The sequence below is a fragment of the Physeter macrocephalus genome, chromosome 14, assembly GCF_002837175.3.
Source record: "Physeter macrocephalus isolate SW-GA chromosome 14, ASM283717v5, whole genome shotgun sequence".
Taxonomy (NCBI): Eukaryota; Metazoa; Chordata; class Mammalia; order Artiodactyla; family Physeteridae; genus Physeter; species Physeter macrocephalus.
The window spans coordinates 125,741,937-125,761,477 of NC_041227.1; the positions used below are offsets into that span (position 1 = coordinate 125,741,937).

The following is a 19,541-nucleotide window of genomic DNA, read 5'->3' on the forward strand; positions in this document are numbered from 1 at the left end:
AAAAAAAAAAAAAAAGTCTACAAATAACAAATACTGGAGAGGGTGTGGAGAAAAGGGAACTCTCCTACACTGTTGGTGAGAATGTAAATTGGTGCAGTGACTACGGAAAACAGTATGGAGGTTCCTTAAAAAACTAAAAATAGAGCTACCATATGATCCAGCAATCCTACTCCTGGGCATATATCCAGAGAAAACCATAATTCAAAAAGATACATGCAGGACTTCCCTGGTGGCGCAGTGGTTAAGTATCCGCCTGCCAAAGCAGGGGACACGCGTTCGAGCCCTGGTCTGGGAAGATCTCACATGCTGCGGAGCAACTAAGCCCGTGCACCACAACTACTGAGCCTGTGCTCTAGAGCCCGTGAGCCAGAACTCCTGAAGCCCGCGTGCCACAACTACTGAAGCCCGTGTGCCTAGAGCCCGTGCTCCACAACAAAAGAAGCCACCGCAATAAGAAGACCACGGACCGCAACGAAGAGTAGCCCCTGCTCACTGCAACTAGAGAAAGCCCATGCACAGCAACAAAGACCCAACGCCGCCAAAAATTTAATTAATTAATTAATTAATTTTAAAAAGATACATGCACCCCAATGTTCACCACAGCACTATTTACAATAGCCAAGACATGGAAGCAACCTACATGTTCATCAACAGATGAATGGATAAAGAAGATGTGGTGTGTGTTTATGCACACACACACACACACACACACACACACACACAATGGACTACTACTCAGCCATAAAAAAGAATGAGATAATGCCATTTGCAGCAACGTGCATGGACCTAGAGATTATCATACTAGGTGAAGTAAGTCAGAAACAGAAAGACAAATACCATACGATATCACTTATATGTGGAATCTAAAATATGACACAAATGAACTTATTTATGAAACAGAAACAGACTCACAGACATAGAAAACAAACTTATGGTTACCCAAGGGGAAAGGGGGTGGAGGAGGGATAAATTAGGAGTTTAGGATTAGCAGATACAAACTACTATATATAAAATAGATAAACAACAATGTCCTACTGTATAGCACAAAAAACTATATTTAATATCTTGTAATAAACATAATGGAAAATATGAAAAAATATATATATATATAACTGAATCACTTTGCTGTACACCAGAAACTAACACAACATTGTAAATCAACTATACATCAATAAAAAGAAAAAAGTACTGTTTGGTGCCCCCAAAATAAACTTAAAAGCAAAACATATACTGTCTAATAGCACTTAGCTATGAATATGATAGGTATCCAGATGATCTCAATGTTTATTTTTTTCAATCATCAAAATAAAAGCACAACATTAACCAATCCCTGTTAGAGAATTAAAGAATAATAGTCAAAAAAATAGAGGTATACACATCTTTAAGTAGATCTTTATACTTAAGATATCTTGTCTCTGTCAATAAATCTTGAAGGTCAAATGTTTCACAGGCCACAGTTACTTAAGACCTAGGCAAACAAGAATGTCTGCAGTGCTATGAAGGGTTTCTCTTCTCTTCGTTTTTTGTATTTGAAACAGTCACATGACTGATCCGTGACCCAAAGGAATCCAAAACATGCCATGATTTTCCAAAAATATTCCTAATCCATGAAATTTTTTGTCTAATAGAGAGCAAACTAAGTATATGTGACAATAAAAATAGCAGTTTTGCATATTCTTCTTCAAATTAAGCTGTATTTGGCAGAGAACTGTTTTACTTTCCAGAGTGTAAAAAATAAATTCGTGGACTTCAGAAGAGCATTTGATATTCCAGGGACCTGCAGCTGTCAGCTTTTAAAGATGCCATGTGTTTGCCCACATAAAAGAATGTAATGAGCTATGGAAATATTATCCGGTCTCATGAACCAGAATAAAAAATCCATCGTCAGTAGGCTGATAGTAGGAGTTGGTTTACTCCATCAGGAAAATATCTATCAAGCACTGCTTATTAAACGCCTATGAAACAAGTTGTCCCTCACAGACCTTGACGTGTTCGGTTCTCTGTTTTCTCTACCACTTCCCTTCCTTTATGGCAGGAGCCCCCATTCTGCTTCAGTGCATGCCCCCCAGCTCATCATTCTACATCTACTTTTAGATGCTCTTCTTTCTTTGTTAAGAAACTAACAGCAATGGCAATCATGAGATGTAACTTAAAAGATCTATTTTGAATAGGTGGAATGAAATACAGTGGTTGAACTCCTCAAGGAACTTGTCTTTCGGATCTGGAATCTATCAAATATAAAAGACAAAAAAAATAAATCTGGAGAGATATGCACTTATTTTTGGTTGACATAATAGTCAAAAACTAGACTTTAAAAATGTACAGTAAACACAATAGCCAAAAGGTGGAAGCAATCCAAGTGTCCACCGATGAATGAATGCATAAACAAATTGTAGTGTGTATATCTCTATATACACGCATACGTGGGATTATTCAACTTTAAAAAAGGAAAAAACTTTTGACACGTTACAACATGAACGAACTGTGAGGACATTATGCTAAGTGAAATAGGCCGGTCACAAAAGGACAAACGTTGTGTAATTTCTCTTATGTGAGGTATCTAGAATAGTCAAATCTATAGAGACAGAAAGTAGAAAAGGGGTGGGGCGTCCCAGGGGCTGGGGGTGGGGGAGGGGGAGTTAGTGTCCAATGGGGACAGAACTTCCGCTTGGGAAGATGCGAATGTTCTGCAGATGGATGGTGGTGATGGCTGTACAACACGCGAATGTACTTAATACCACCGAACTGTACACTTGGAACTGGTTAAAATGGTAAATTTTATGTTATGTATATTTTACCACATTAAAAAAAAGTACAAATCTACTCCACCTGAAAATTAGCAAATAAAGCCATACAAATAATTCAGTTAAGACCAGTTCAAGGAAGCACATGCTTGTTAATATAATTTTTTTTTTTTTTTTTTTTTTTTGCGGTATGCGGTCCTCTCACTGTTGTGGCCTCTCCCGCTGAGGAGCACAGGCTCTGGACGCGCAGGCTCAGCGGCCATGGCTCACGGGCCCAGCCGCTCCGCGGCATGTGGGAACCTCCCGGACCGGGGCACGAACCCGTGTCCCCTGCATCGGCAGGCGGACTCTCGACCACTGCCCCACCAGGGAAGCCCTGTTAATATAATTTTGGTATCACTAAATAAACTCAAGAACAGCAGTCTGGAGAAGCACATAAAGCAAACAGTCTCCTTTTAGTATATGTTCGATCCTTCAAAAGAAAACAAAATGTAACAAGAGTCTCTGTTACACAACTGTTAAAGAATCTATCCTTTCAAAATTTTTAAATTAAAAAAAGTTATAACTGAAACCAACTTCCTTTCTTCCTATTCCATTTACTACAAACCAAATTAAGGACATCTAAACCAGTGGTCCTCAAACCTGAGCAGGCATCAGAACCATCTCCAGGGCTTGTGAAACCAGACTGCTGGGCCTGCCCCCAGAAATCCTGATTCAGTAGAGAATCAGAATTTAGAACTGTTAGAATTTGCATTCTAAACCAACTTTGTGTTCAGTAAAATGGAGATAACATGCATTTGGGGAAGAGCTTTCTCAATATTAATAGCATACATCCTGCAATGCAACCATCTCTTAAATCAATTTACTTCTTAAAATATGTACCTGTAGCTTTTAGTTCTGGACTTGGTTTTTAAAACATATATGGGCATTAAACTAGAAAAAAGAAAAACACACATTGTATCATCATACCACCTTATGTTACGGAGTAACTTATTCATTAAGAAAAAAAGAGTCATGCATCACCAACCTCTCAGGTTTAAACCTGGAGAGATCTCAAGAAGAAAATTAGAATACCATTCTATCAGAGTCAAGATTTTTTAAATGAATTTTATGTTCTGTAGAACCACAGAAACAAAATTTTTTTATATACTTGGCATTCATTGCTATGGGAAAAAAGCCACTCAACCACCAAGTGATACATAAACCAGGACACGTTTGTCAGTCAACTATAGTAATTATAGGCTTCAGTTCACTGAACATAAACTCTATTTTACTCACAAAAACCAATCTGCATCAGATTCCTTCAAAACATGATATAAGTACAAGCAGTAAATCCAACCAAAAGAGTATGTTCCAATGTGACCTTTTGTTGAAATTTTCACTGCCAGAGCAGAGTAATGCAGGAAGCGAGAGCACGCATCCCAGGACTTGCTTATTCTTTAGACACATCAATTTCTGGGGCCTTCCTCTATGCTCAGGGTAAAAAGCAGAACATTTGGTTCCCACCCTCAAGATGCTCAAGTGTAAGGGAAGGTGACAAGCCTAGCGACCCCAGGAAGGCAGGGACCGGCGAGGTGACAGTGGGACACCAGAGCCCAGAGCGGGAACTCCTCAGAGAACAGGATCTGACTGGTGAGAAGGATGGAGAAAGGCCCTCCAGGCACGAAGGCCAGGAAGCAGAATGGCACACTTGGGAAGCGGCCAGTGACCCCACAGAACTCGAGCGGGGAGCGTGTGAGGGTCTCGCCTGCGGAGACGAGGCTACGAGAAGACCTTAAGAGGCAGAAGGCGAAGGGCTGCGGGATGGAGCTAAAGGGTCTGAATTCGTCTCGGAGGTGAGGTGCAGCCACTTGAGAATTTTAAACTAGCAAGTGACATGGTCAGATGTACAACTGGAAGACTTGGTGGCAGCAACCCTGAGAGAGAGCGGGTGGGAGAGACAGGGTTGAGATGCAGAGCCCGTAGGTCACTGCAGGGACCTGGACGTGAAGGGATGAGCTGTGATCTGAGGCTGAGCCAACAGGGTCAAAGGAGCAGATTCAGACCCAGGTCAGAAGACCTCCTCAACGGGCAAGGGTCCAGCCATCACCAGGGCTGAGGGGGGAGGGGGGCTCTCAGGGATGTCTGGGTTCCGGGTCTGAGGGTTGGGCACGTGGCAGTGGCACTCATCAGAAGCAGCAGCTCGGAGGAAAAGTAGAGCTTTTCAGAGGAATTTTATTGCGTGTGTGTGTGTGTGTGTTTTCTGTTGGTGTGCTCTTTGTGGGGCAGGAGGAAGGTGTGGACTGTTTCAGATGTACTAAATCTGCCTTGAAATGGCCAGGTGGAGATGTCCTGGCAGGGAGCTGGCTGGAAATCTGGAAGCTCCTGCGTGTAGGCTTAAGATAAGCTTTGAGAGCTTTGGTTTATAAAGTGCGTGCGTGCGTGCGTGCGTGCGTGCGTGCGTGTGTGTGTGTGTGTTTTCTGTTGGTGTGCTCTTTGTGGGGCAGGAGGAAGGTGTGGACTGTTTCAGATGTACTAAATCTGCCTTGAAATGGCCAGGTGGAGATGTCCTGGCAGGGAGCTGGCTGGAAATCTGGAAGCTCCTGCGTGTAGGCTTAAGATAAGCTTTGAGAGCTTTGGTTTATAAAGTGACAGTTGAAGCCACGGGTTTAAATGAGGCTGCCCAGGAAGAGATGCCGGGTGAGAGAGAGCTGGATATTCCTAAAATAGCATTAACTACCAATTAAAACACCTGCGATGTCCAGAAGACACAAAATATTCAACTGGGGGGGTCTCAAAATAGCAAAGCAAGTTACCATTAGAGGAAGAGTCCATCTGTACCCAAGAAGGCAAGGAGGTGAGTGAAGTAACAAGAGCAAGGGCGACCAGAGGGAGGGCCAGAGGCCCGAGAGGAAGAGTGCTACCACCCGCCGTCTAATCAAACATGCGAGACATTTAGAACCGGACATTTATCAATCACTCAGATCTGCACTATGCATGTGAACAGTGCACTAGGGATACTCTAGTGCAAAAACGTGTAGGAGAGATCTATGAAATACTCGAGGCGGACTTCGGAATGGAAAAAGGATTCAGCACATATCACGATACATATAGCAATTATCTTACAGTGATAATTACATAAACCTACATATGTACATACGAAAAACAAAAACAAGGCCAGTACTCCTAATGTCAAATTGTACCTTTCAAGAGAACTGTAATGCGATCCATGCTTTCTGTTGCAACACGTAAAATTATTCCACTAGAAGTATATAAAATTGTCAGTTTCTCACAGGTTAAAAATCAAGATAGAAGGATCAATCATCACACCTGCCAACGCAAATCCTCTCTTCAGTGAATTTCTCTGTGGGCACTTCCCCAACTAGACCGACATCCCTTATCTGGGGCTCTAATGAAAGAAGCACAAACAAAGGACTGGCCAGCACCACTGACACCCCCCCCCCCACCTCAGCGGTCCCCAAGCACTCACAGCAGATGCTACATACAAACCCTCTTAATCAGACTTGCCAATAAATTAACTCCTTTCAACTGCTCACTATAAACAGTAGGATCAATGAAGTGGGTTACAAAGTAACTATAAATGGAAAGACCCAGTTTAATTTGGGAAAAAAATGTTTTGCATCCTATTTGCAACTCAAAATTACAAAGGATAATCACCGGGATGAAAAAGGAGCAGCCGGTTTTAACCACTCACTTCAATCTCTATCAGTGAATGTTTAAACAGAGCTGCTAAAAAGTAGATGAACTGATCGATCTGAGGCCTGTGCGTCCTCCCTGTGCCTATTTGCTGTAATGAACAATTAAATCAGCAAAAGGTTAAGGTAATTGAAAAGGACAAGTGACCCAGTTTCTGTAACAAAGCCATGGCAGGAAAGGAAACAAAGGAAAAGGAGGATGTAAGGGAACAGAGGAGGCTGAAGAAACATAATAACCAAACACAAAGGTTTATTTGAAGCACGATCCAACAAGTTATAAAAAGACATTGCTTCAGGGGCTTCCCTGGTGGCACAGTGGTTAAGAATCCGCCTGCCAATGCAGGGGACGTGGGTTCGAGCCCTGGTCCGGGAAGATCCCACATGCCGCGGAGCAACTAAGCCCGTGCGCCACCACTACTGAGCCGCTCTAGAGCCTGCAAGCCACAACTACTGAGCCCACGTGCCACAACTACTGAAGCCCACACGCATAAAGCCCGTGCTCCACAACAAGAAAAGCCACAACAATGAGAAGTCTGCGCAAAGCAACAAAGTCAGTAGCCCCCGCTCGCCACAGCTAGAGAAAGCCCGCGCGCAACAACGAAGATGCAACGCGGCCAAAAATAAATTAAATTTAAAAGAAAAAGACATTGTTTTAGACAGCTGAGAAAGTCTGAACATGGACTTGCTATTGGATGACACCGGGGAATTATCAGTACTCTTTTCGAGTGGATAATGACACGGAGGTTACCTTTTAAAAAGAAAAAGGTCATTATAGTTTGAGGTGCATGCTGAAGTGTTCTGGGATGAATTAACAAAATGCCTGAAATCGGCTTTACATACACCAGCAGGGGAAAAAGTGGGGAGAGCAGATGAAACAAACTGGCAAAATGTTGATGCTTTTGGAGCTGGGCCATGGGTACCTTTCTCTCTACTTCTGTATGCTTGAAATTTTCCATAATACAGGGATTACCTGTTTGTTTTTTTAGACAAAAACAGGTAAATCAAAGAGGCAAGGGGCTGAATCAGATCCTGCTTTATTTCTTCTTGAAATATCTCCTACTGAACCATAACTGTCTTCATCCTAGCACATTAAAAGTAATTCAGAGTGCATAATGTATTGGGAGAGTGGGTTTAAGAGAACGGAAAATGCCTGGTTCTGTACAAAAGAGTGTACAATGGAAGTATACTGTAATTGCTCATTTTCAAAGCTAAGCCAAGTCTGACCACAATCCCAGCTTTATTAAATGCAACAGCATTTACACCGCGGCATTCAAAAACTTGATAAATGAAAAGAGTACAATGTCCCCCACTAAAAACTGCCCAGGATCCTTAATATAACATTAGAGAAACTGGACCATTTCCCTTCACTCCTAGACTGAATAAAACTGGTTTTAAAGTTAGCGACCCCAAAATGCAGACTGCTTATTCCTTTGAGTAAAAACAAATTCTATTGCATATTAGGCTCAATGAAGATCTAACAATACCTCAATTAATGAAAAAGATGTATTTCAACATCACACCTAACCATCAGAAACTTGGAAACGACAAAAAGGCCCAGGGATAAAATCTAGGATGAGAGGAAGAGGATGTGCTTCGAAAAGAAAAGCAAAAGATGGAATGAAAATATTTCATAACTGAAATAAAGGTAAAAACCCAATATGCATGGGACTCAGGTCAGAGGAAGAAAACGAAATCAGAGGAAAGGGGACTGGGGCTCCCAATATCTTCAGGCAAGGAGGAAGGGGTGGGTGAACACACAGGGGCTTCAGGAGGCAGCCACCCGCCTCGGAGCAAGAAGGCGGAGCCCGTCGGAGCAAGAAGGAGGAGCAAGACGGGCTCCGGCAGGACCCCAACCAACAGAGGAACAATCTGGAAACGGCTGCATGGGGGGCCTCCTTGGGAAGCGCTCTACCGCTCGGATTTCTGTGCACGTCGCCCCCGCCCCCGCCCCAGAGAGAGCCAACTTGAGTGCCCTTGGTGTGAGGCTCCCCTCAGACTGCGCTGCGATACTCGAGCCTACCCTGGGGTCCCCCGCACATCTCCCCAGCTGTCCTGATGTATAAACTGTGAATGGATGAAATAAAGCTTAAATATAAATACAAATGTCTATTTAATCTAAAAGAGACACACATTCAGAGTTTATATGCCAGCATGTGACTCTGCTGATTCATTTCACCTTGTATTTGGGAGCGGGACAGGGGCTGGCTGTCAGAAAGGGATGGGGGAGGCTGTGGATGTTTCCAGGCCCTGCCTCACCCACCGTCACGTCTGTGGTCTGCTTAGTTCTATCACGTCCTCACAACAGTCTCCACTAGTGACCGGCCTAGTCACTAGGTTACAGAGCACGTCTGTGGCGGGGCCCAGCTCTGCACCTAGTATCACAGCAAACCTCTTTCTCCTCCCTTCATCCTCTAGTCTTGGTGGGAAGACATGAGGTATCTGAGGAAAGAGAAAATGAACGAAAAAAAACAGAGAACAAAACAAACAAGAGAATGAAAAGAGCAGAAGCAAATGTTGTTCTGGGGGCCATTCAATCAGCAACCACACGCTTGCAAAGAGGGCTTTTCGGTTACTCAACCTGTAAAAGTACATCACTTAAACCACTACAAAATTTGTCAAATGGGTTTTGCATAATTTATGAAGATGTTAAAAAAAAAAAAGCCCACTTCATCACCAAAGGGCTTTGCTCCTAAGGAGGCGTTGGTTAACTGAAGGGTCAGAGCATGGTACTTCTTTTCCATGGAGAAAACATAAATCCCCGTCTGAAGACGGGCCACAGATCTGAGCTTCAGCCACCAAACCCACTTCCCATATCCTCACACGAAACGCTCAAGTGAACAAACAGACACCGGCTAATCAAAGATATCTGAGTGCCCGCTGTGTGCTTGGTACCGAAACTGGAGGGAACAAGGGAAAAAACAAAGCCTCTGCCCTCGAGGAACATATAAAATAGTTAGAGAATAAAAGAAACTAATTACCTGCCACTGACTACACCGTTGAGGAGGAGTCAGAGGAAAGGGAGAGAAACACGAAGGGCTTCTGAGCAGCATCGGAGAAGCGGGTGGGCCAGTAAGATTAAGATTAGACAGCTGGGGAAGGTGAACATCTAAGGCAGAAAAGGAAGTGTCAAAAGAAAGGGCGGGGGGCAGCAAAAGACACCGAGTGGCAAACAGGGACAGCACAGAATAGAGGTAAACATTCATGCTGGGAAGTTTGCATAATTATGACATAAGCTTAAACAGAGAGGGTAGGACATGAAGGGCCCTGAAGAAAAAGCAAAGCAGTTTAGAACGGATATGACTGATAACAGAGATCACTTCAACAGAGGGCTGACAAGTGGAAACAGTGTCTGGCAGGAGAACCCAGTACGGACCAAAGGGAGGAATGTATAAGAAAGAAAATAACAGCTCTGGTCACGCCCTCCAAAGGCTGGACCGAAGGCAGTGCTCAGGAGAGAAAGGGACAGAGATGTGACTTGAGGGCACCATCTAAAAGATGCATCTGCTGGGGACACAGATGGCCAAGGGGGTCTGGGAGCACGAGGACAGGAAGGAGAGAACAGGGAGAGTGTGCGGGTGCGGAGGGGAGAGAGCGACGTGACCAAAGCCGTCGGATGACAGAAGCCCACTAGAAATGGGGCTGGACAAGGCAGCGACTCGTGGCACGAGACAGAGAGCAGTGGGGCCTCTCCTGTCACGCACTCCAACTAGTCCCAATGGCAGCTGTCCCCAGGCGAGAAAAGGATCAGAGACAGGTCCTCGCCTCCCCCGCCACTGTGACCACAGAGGCCTCGGCCCGTGCCCCGACCCCCTGCCTCTGCACTTTACTCTGTTCCGTGGACTCTCTCTCCTTCGCCTTCCCCCTGTATCCTTTAGGAAGGGGCCATGAACAACAGGAGGGAGAAAGGTGAAAGTTTTAAAATTTGTATTTTACCTCAGAAATTTCAAAATGAAACACTCAAACCCAAGCATCTCAGAACCACGCCTCCCACCTTAAGTCCCTTCTCTGCGGGCACCTCACTAGGCCCGGGTGAGACCACAGATCCTTGAAGGCACAATCCATTGGAATGTTCTTCACTGATTAAGTTCTCCTCCCACAAGTCAGGCAGAGCAGCCCCAGGAAATGTTCCTGGCTGAGCCTGGAAAGGTCACAGACATCTTCAAGGACAAGAACCCTCATAACACATTCCAGGATACACATCATGATAAAAAGAACACCAAACTCTCTACCTCAGCTAACTGTGGAAGCTTTAACTTGTCTGAGGCTCAGATGCCTCACCCTCAAAGGGGGCTAAGCTGGGGGACTTCTCGGCTCACTGAAGCTCCAGCAATTGTTTCTGGGCTCACATCTAACAACAGAATGTCCCTCAGACGCCACAAATGCCTCCTGAAACACCTTCACTTCAATTCTGTTTGTCTACCATTCACATTTACATGATTTCTTAATTCTACCAGTATATGGACCACAAAACAAATCATCAGTTGTCATTAAATCAATCAAAATCAATTAACATACTTGATACCCACTGTATACCTACTGACATAGGCACTTCCTACCTCAGCATATCCTGGCAATCCTAAATTACAACAAAACTCTTGGTTAAAACAAAGACCTTGGGTGGGAGGGAGGGAGACGCAAGAGGGAAGAGATATGGGAACATATGTAAAAAAAAAAAAAAAAAAACCACAAAGACCTTAAGTGAATGGAACAGCATCTCCTCCAGCGGTCATCACAGGACCCTGTAAATTAGGACCTGGATCCACCTGTCAATACCACAAGCTGATCACTTGACCAACACTTCTCTCACTGTCACATGCTGTGATTACTGAAGCAATCACTTTTTGAGGTTCTCAAAAATATTTGTTGAAGCTATAGTTCTGTTCTTGCATTAACTATGTACCTCTTTGCTCATCCTGAATGAAATGAAAAGAACATTTTTAGAGTAACTCTTTTATACCACGTTTTTCATCAACAAGAGAAAAAACAGAGCAAGGAAAATAATGAGGATTTTATGTTGTGCAATTACAATCAGAAAAGCGGCAAGTGACACCACAAAAATCACTACAAGCTTAACAAACATTCAAGTCTGTACCTAATTCTGGAAGGAAAAAGGTAACATATTTCATTTTCAGATTAAAAAATAATTTCTAACAACTCAAAAAAAATTTACTACTGCTTAAAACAAAAGCAAGTGAAAAATCAGTTAATTTTAAAAGATTGAGGGGTGGCTGAGAATTTCAATTTCAATTTCTTCTGTAAATCCATGCATAAAAGTGGCAAGGCAAACTGTACCATTTTGAAAACTATAAAGAAAGAAAAATAAGGAAGCTGAACATTAGACAATCAAAATACCTCTTTATTAAAGCTAGTGTCTGCATAAGAGATTAGTCTTTGCCTCAAATGATCAGGGTTGCATCAAGATTTTAAAATCGTCCTTAGCGTTCTGGAAAACATAAGACACCAGTCTCATGCCTGCCCGCTCCATCCCTGGGCATCTCCCGGGCTCACTGTCCTCCACCGCCCCACATCAATGCCCCAGCGCCACCAGCCCCTGCCAACCGCAAAGGGATAGGTAACCAAGCCCCACAAGGAATCCACAGGCCGGCCAGCAACCGACTTCCTGGGCCCAGGGGGAAGGACCAGATCTAGTCTCTCTAGAATCTGAACTAGGAAATGTGACAAGAACCGGTCACTTAGAAACTGAAAGAAGGCAACAAGAAATGCCACAAAGGCAAACTGGAGCCAGAGGGGTTATGACCAGCTGAAAAAGCACAGGAGCTAAAGCCGCAGGGGAGGGAAGGGAGGAGAGAGCAAAGTAGCCTGGTGGGGGCGGGGAGAGGCAGATGGAGGAGGCAGAGTCCGGGGACAATTGTTGCCGGGAACCACCAGCCGATGGGGCTCAGCCCTGCCGGCTCGCATTCCTGGTTTTCTGTGCGATCTCATCGCACACAGCATGTGTTCCACCGACAATACCCCCTCTCAGGCCGGAGTGGGCCTCTGCTCCTTGTGACCAAATGCCAAACCAGCACCCAGAACATGCAAACAGGAAGCAAGCTTTTCTGATAAGCCCTAGACATAAAATACTCACACCTGACAGAGAAGGGGCACAAGGGAACTTTCTGAGGTAATGGATGGAAAGGTTCTGCATCTTGACAGAGATGCGTGTCACTCTTTAGTCAAAACTGATCAAACTATAAACCTGTGACCATTTCACTGTCTATAAATTATACATCAATTTAAAAAACAGACGCACTAAATCTAAATTGTTTCCTTGAGAAGACTTGAGTTTTGTTTTGTTTTCCAAAACTAAATGGATCTGGATAAATCTCACAAACAATGCTGAGCAGGAAGAAGCCACATGCAAAAACACCTGAGTTTCTATTTATACACGGAACAGACACAGAGAAATTCATCTCCATGTCATAGCCAGAGTAGGGGCTATAACTACGCGGGGCGCTCATCGGGCTGGAGGGCTCTGGTTTTTCATCTCGGTTCAGACTGACACTTTCATCAGGGCATATTTCACAACAGAGGCATCTTCCTGTACATCCACTTATATTGCACCTTAACAATAACACAAAAGAGAAGGGAAAGGAAAGCATACTTTATACTAATCTAAAGGGATTGGCAAAAAGTTTGTTTTGGGTTTTGGGGGGATTTTTTTGCCTCTAGTGAAATGCTTATTTTGAACCAAACTCTTTAGGCAGTAACAAAGAAAATTAAGACTTTAGTTACCCCATTTGTAGAATTCTAATATGACTCATGAATTCGATATTAGCAGAGGAAATTCATTCATCAGAGTCCTTAGAATCTGGTAAATTAAACTCCATCCCATAGTGTCAGTTCCATATGGTGAATTCATCCATAATCTAAATGAGCAGCAGAGGAAAAAACCACTCTCCACATCCCTTTTCTACTTTAACAAACAAAAAAAGAGCAAAATCCAGAGGAAGAATTATTTAGTCACAATCCCACTTCTGTGTTTTCAAATGGAGAATTAACTGAAATTCACACATTACCCTGAGATGAATTATTTTAAAAATAAACATGCAGATTTTGATTTTCAGAGACTTATAGTTTAAAAACATTTCACAAACTGGATAAAGTCAAAAGCATAAAAACAGAACAAGTAAAAGTGGAGCAACAGGTCACCAAATTTGAATACCTAAAAAAATAAGAAGCTGAAGAATAAACTGAAAAGTACTTACAGCCATAATTAATTCAAAGGGGTGTTTATACACCCTCACTGGTGACTGGTATTTTTGCACCATGATTGCAATAAAACAGCAATCCTCTCACACCTGCAAAACACAAACATTTGTGATAAATAAACATGATGTGGAAAAAATTAAATCTGCATTTACACAACATACTACAGTCTAAGGAATCTCAGTGGGTCACAATTCTATGCATGCAAAAGTCAAAAGACGAGGCTTAATTATAGAAGGACGAGGGAAGGGGATAAAGACAGTAAGAAAAGGTGAAGAAAGCCCAAGTGGAGTGAGGGAAGCAGCTCTGGTCTGAGGGCTGGAGGACTCCATTGCCCTACCAGCCTCACCACCTCTCCAGGGGCTGCCCTGGGTCCTTTCCAGCAGTGAAATGTCATGATTCCATTATTCTGATAACCCATACAATTAGTTCTCGAATCATTTTCTCTTCAACAACTTCCATTAGAAGCCAAATAAAAATGGTGGCACTTCAAGATATTAAGCCCAGAACACACAAAAATAAAAGTGGAAAAAAACACTAGTGTGTCTCAAATTATGGGCTATTCCTCAAAAGCTATTTTCAAAGGAAACTTGTCAATCCCCATTTTCTAAGTGCAAGACCACAACTTCAGGGACTTCCCTGGTAGTCCAGCGGGAAAGAATCTGCCTTCCAGTGCACGGGAGGTGGGTTCCATCCCTGGTCAGGGAACTAGGATCCCATGGGCCGCGAGGCAACTAAGCCCACGCACCACAACTACTGAGCCTGCGTGCCACAACTAGAGAGAGAAAACCCACACGCCGCAGCTAGAGAGAAGCCCGCGCACCGCAACAAAGATCCCGCATGCCACAACTAAGACCCCACGCCGCAACTAAGACCCCACGCAGCCAAGAATTAAATAAATAAATAAATAAAATTTTTTTTTTAAATAAAAAGACAACTTCAGGGATCTATCTTCAAATGGCAGAGACACCACCAAGCACTCTGGCTAGAGGCTCCACTGACTTCTCCAGCCTCAAATAGCTGTAATATCAGGAAGCAATCAACTAAGTGCTGAAGCCGACTTCAAAGTCAGGAATCCTCCTGCCAGGGACACATTTACACACTGGCTCCAGCCTACCTGGATTTTTCTGAAAACACACTTTTATTTAGAGTCCTCTGTGGGACTTCACTTCCCTATTTAAAAGGGAGGAAGAAAAATAAATCCGAAGAGCCTACCCGTCCTGCCGAGGATAATCATTAAGAATGTTATTTTATGCTGAATATGGTGAGAGGATATTCAGAAGTACAAAATGTAATATCCTCAAGGAGTCAAAAGTCTAGCTGTAAAAAAAGAAAACTTTACGAAGATACGTTTTATATCATAAGATTTCTACCTATATTACTACATTTGAACAGGTCTGGAACCTCCTCTGGTATGTTTCGCATATCTCTCAGAGAGAACAGGTTCTGGCGGAAAACAGCCATATCTGGCACTCTGAAAACTGCTAAAGAATGACTCTGGGAGACCTCAAGCAAGTCATTTGACTCCCCCCCGGACTCAGATCCACCTCTGCAAAGCAAGGTTTGGGGTGAGACAATCTTGAAAGACTTCCAGCTCTAAAATCATGAGACTCAGAGACAACCTCCTGAAGCCACCACAATCAACTGGAATGCTGTCACTAATCTTGATTCTGGGACTGGCAGGTCCTGGTGCGCTGGGACCGCGTTCTATTTAGTTTTGCCAACCTGATAATGCTGGTGCACAGAGGGAATTCAACAACCTTTTAAATTTTTAATTAGGAAAATTAATTTTAGGGTATCTCCCACAGAAGGAGAGGGTGATTACGGGGTATCAAAAGGGGTAGGGGGAGAATGTTAAAAAAAAAAAAAAAAAAAAGGAATGCTCGGTTAAGACTCGGTAACACCCATTCGGGATTCCACTGCCCGGCAGAACCCAAAGCGACTACGCTCAAGAACCTGCAAATTCACGAGCTTCTGAACTCCTGCCAGTTCCCAGCTTCCGATGCTCTGGTCCAAAGAAACGTCCTACGTGGGAATCCGGAGTTACAACCGCCAAGTGGCACCGTGGACCAGGGCAACCTCTACTGCATGACAATCGGTGCTTAACAATTAGCCAATGGCCAGACCCAGTGAGTCCACCCCGAGCAGGCTCAAGGGGCAGCCGGGCCCTCCGCTCGATCCGGGGGTCCGGCGCGGCGGCCCCTCGGGCCCCCAGCCCCGGCCGACCCGGGGAGGTGCGCCAGAGGTCGGCTGGGACCCCAAACTCCGCTTCCCCCAGGAGGGGTCCCGGGTGGGAATATCGGCGGGTGGGGGCGGGGAGGGGGCGACCAATACAGTAGGAGCGGCGCGGGGGGGCGGCGGGCCGGAGGCGGGCGGGAAGACAGTCCGCTCCCGAGTCGGGGAGCCGGGGAGAGCCGGGGGGAGCCGAGGGGCCGGGGAAGGGCAGGCAAGGCGGGGAGGCGGACGCGAGAGCCTCGCGCCTCCCGGAGGGGCCGGGCCGGGGGCGCGCTCGGAGCCCACCACGGAGACGCGCGCCTACCTCTTGTCAGAAGGGCCGGGCCGGGGACGAGGGGCGGCGGCGGGTGCTCATGTCGGCGGCTCCGCGGCGCCGTCGCCGTTCCACTGCAGGCGGCGGCACCTCAGCCGCCGGTTCCGGGGAGTGGGCCGTGGGGCGGGAACCGTAGGGGCCCGGCGAGGCTCCAGTGGTTGTTACGGGTGACGGGGAGGGCGGGGCCGGGAGAAGGGGCACGCGTGCGCGAAAGCGGCCGAGGGGCGGAGGCAGAAGCGACGACGGTTGCTAGGAAGGGGGGAGGGGTGACAACCTGGGCCGAGCCGAGCTGCGCAGGCTCCAACTCCAGGCCGGACGGCGTGGGAGGAGCTCGGAGTAGGCGTCGGCCCAGAAGCAAGGCAGGTTTGCCCAAAGGCGCTTGGCCGCACCCAGATTTGCGTCACGGGGCGGGCCTAGTGTGAGGGGCGGGGCTCGAGGTAGCGGGGCGGAGGCTGCCGAGACACAAAAGGGGCGTCCGGCAGTGGCCCCGGGGCGTTCCGCTGACTTGGAACTGGGAAGTCTGCGAGGCATCAAAATAGCCGGGGCTTTCCGGCTTTGCGGGGGCCCAGGGCCCGGCTGGTCTGTCTGATCGGCGCAGGAGGCTCCCCGTACTTCCTCATCTTTTGTTGACTTCTGCGGTGCCCTGACCACATTCTCGCCGAGTAATGCAGATGAGGCAAACGCCAGGGCTGGGGAGGGGCTGGGTGGGACCCAGCAGCATCTTGTCAACACGTCCGAGCTGTTCGATGGACCTAAGACAAGTGGATCTGGCGTTTCGGCAAGAGCTCCAACTTTGAAGCACAAGTGTGATACACACTGAGACATTTAGGGGTTCTTAAGAGGAGCCAATGACTAGAGGAGGACAGCACGCATGTCCACCCACACAACAAGGATGGTTTTATAGCCAACATACAGTTTCTCCATCAATGTCACTGTTGTTCCGTTTGCGTTAGTCACCCTCGGCGGCTGTGCATTTGACGCTGGAGGCTGTGCATTTGACGCTGCCAGTGCACAGCACGTTTTTGGAACAGTTTCGGAATTTCCTTCAGGGCCAGTATACCAGCCACACAAGAAAATCATTCATTACTTGATCACACCTTGTTTTTCAACTCAAAACCATCATTTTCCAGCTTGATCACTCACCCTGCTTACTAGACTCAGCTAGGGCTGGCTTTTGCCTGTTTGTGAAAATCACATCCACCTTCAAAAGATGGTCCGATAAAGAGACAACCCAGTAAACAGAAGCACTTATGAAATGGTCTCGCCTCAAAATTGACCTGATCTGATAAGCCTCTAGATGGCAACGGCCAATTTACAAGAAATAGGAACAGAGGTACATGTTAAATAATACCAGGGGGAAATAATCAGCCAAGCATAAATCATGGGAAATACTGCACGACAAACACATTCCTTATCAAAGTACAAAGGAAAAAAGAGGGAAAGGGCCACACTATAGATCAAAAGAGATTGAGAAATTTATTGAGCCATACACTTATGATTTGTTTGCTTTTTTATGTATATATTATACTTCAATTAAAATTTTTTTCACAGTTAAAAGTACATTGTTGAAAAATCCAGACTGTAAAAATCATCAACTGCCATTATTACATTAACATTTAAATAAATAGGCATTTTTAACAAACATTTAGACACTCAAAAACTGAAAAAAAAGAGGGCAGGATTTATAAATACATAAATACCCATGCATACTTTTAGAATGATAGTTACTGGAAGAATGAGACTTTTTTTTTTTAATTTATCTAGGCTGCACCGGGTCTTAGTTGCAACACGGCATCTTCGTTGCGGCATGCGGGATCTTTAGTTGCAGCATGCATGTGGGATCTAGTTCCCCCAACAGAGATCGAACCCGGGCCCCCTGCATTGGAAGCATGCAGGAGTCTTACCCACTGGACCACCAGGGATGTCCCAGAATGAGACTTTCTAAAACGCCAATCTAGACAAGATTTTCTTCCATTCCAATGCCTCTTTCCTACACGTTGGTGATACCAAGAGCTTAAGAGAGCCATTGTTGTCAATGTCGGCATTCATGCCAGCCTCCTGTCCCAGTCTGCAGCTGATGATGAAAATGTGATGAATCTTCTGCCTTAGCTTTGATGCTTTTTCATTAATTCACTTCTGGTAGTAAACTGTGACTGGTCTGCCACTTCAATGCCATCAGCCATTTCCATCATGTTGTCTAAAAGGTCTTTGTTGTAACTGCAACCCAGGAAGAAGTGGTTGGCCCAGACCATGGAGAGGGACAGCAGCTGGCCAGGCAGCGGTAGATGTTGGGTGGGTCACGGTAGTCGGACAGGTGACACAGGATGAATTCCATGTGGACCGTCCATTGCTTCTCGCTCTCTAAGTGGGAGAATTGCTCCCTGAAGCTAGTTGCCTGCCACACCCCTGAAAGCAGCTCCTCCACCATGGTGCCCGCCCTTCAGTTAAAATTTCTAAAAAAAAAAAAAAAAAAAAACCCAGATACTTGAGGTAGCAACCAATTGCAATATATGAACTTTATTTCCATCTTGATTTTAATAAAATAGTAAAAGAAACTTTTATGAAACAGGGAAGCTTCAACATTATTAACAATAAATTATTATTGACAAACAACAAGGTCCGACTATAGCACAGAGAACTATGCAATATCCTGGGATAAACCATAATGGAAAAGAATATTTTTTAAAAGGTATATATATGTATAACTGAATCACTTTGCTGTACAGCAGTAATTAACACAACATTGTAAATCAACTCTACGTCAATAAAAAATAAAACATTATTATTAATTGTTTAGGTGGGATAATGGTATTATGGCTAATATTGATATCTCTTAAAGAAGCCTTCTCTTTTTAGGAATACACGCTGAAATATTTGGGGGTGAAATGATGTGACCTCTGGGATTAGTGTCAGAATAATCCAGATGGGGAAAGAGAGGAGGAAGGGCCTAGATGAAATAAGGTTGGTTGTAAATTGATCATTGTTTATTATATTCCGCTGTACAATTTTGTATGTGCTTGAAGTTACCTATAGGAAAATATTTTTAACAGAAAAGGTGGTTTGTCACCACTGAGGATGACAAATAATGGCATAATCACAAATGAGGTATTGAAAAATGTCTCAAGAAAATAAGATACACAAATGGTAATCCCAGGGCCTGACCTGGATCACATGCTCATCCCTGAACCAATCTTTCGATCAGGGGGATCCAGAGCTCTCACTTTGCAGTTCTGGGTCATGTGATCTTAACATCTTTGTTGGAGTATAATTGCTTTACAATGTTGTGTTAGTTTCTGCTGTATAACAAAGTGAATCAGCTATATGTATACATATATCCCCACGTCC

At 44.8% G+C, this 19,541-nt stretch overlaps 1 protein-coding gene and 1 pseudogene across 1 annotated transcript in view; both read right to left on the minus strand.

The window, feature by feature from the left end:
• The window catches only part of SEC14L1 (SEC14 like lipid binding 1), a 52,572-nt gene extending 36,210 nt beyond the window's left edge, over positions 1-16,362 (minus strand). Inside the window, exons 1-2 of the mRNA XM_028499473.2 lie at positions 16,188-16,362; positions 13,648-13,740 (exon numbers count right to left, since the gene is read on the minus strand). Of these exons, the coding sequence (XP_028355274.1) occupies positions 13,648-13,710 (63 nt within the window). The 5' untranslated portion in view covers positions 13,711-13,740; positions 16,188-16,362. The remainder of the gene's footprint in view (positions 1-13,647; positions 13,741-16,187) is intronic.
• Positions 16,363-18,301: 1,939 nt separating this feature from the next.
• Positions 18,302-18,624, minus strand: LOC102983777 (CDKN2AIP N-terminal-like protein; annotated as a pseudogene).
• Positions 18,625-19,541: the final 917 nt, after the last annotated feature.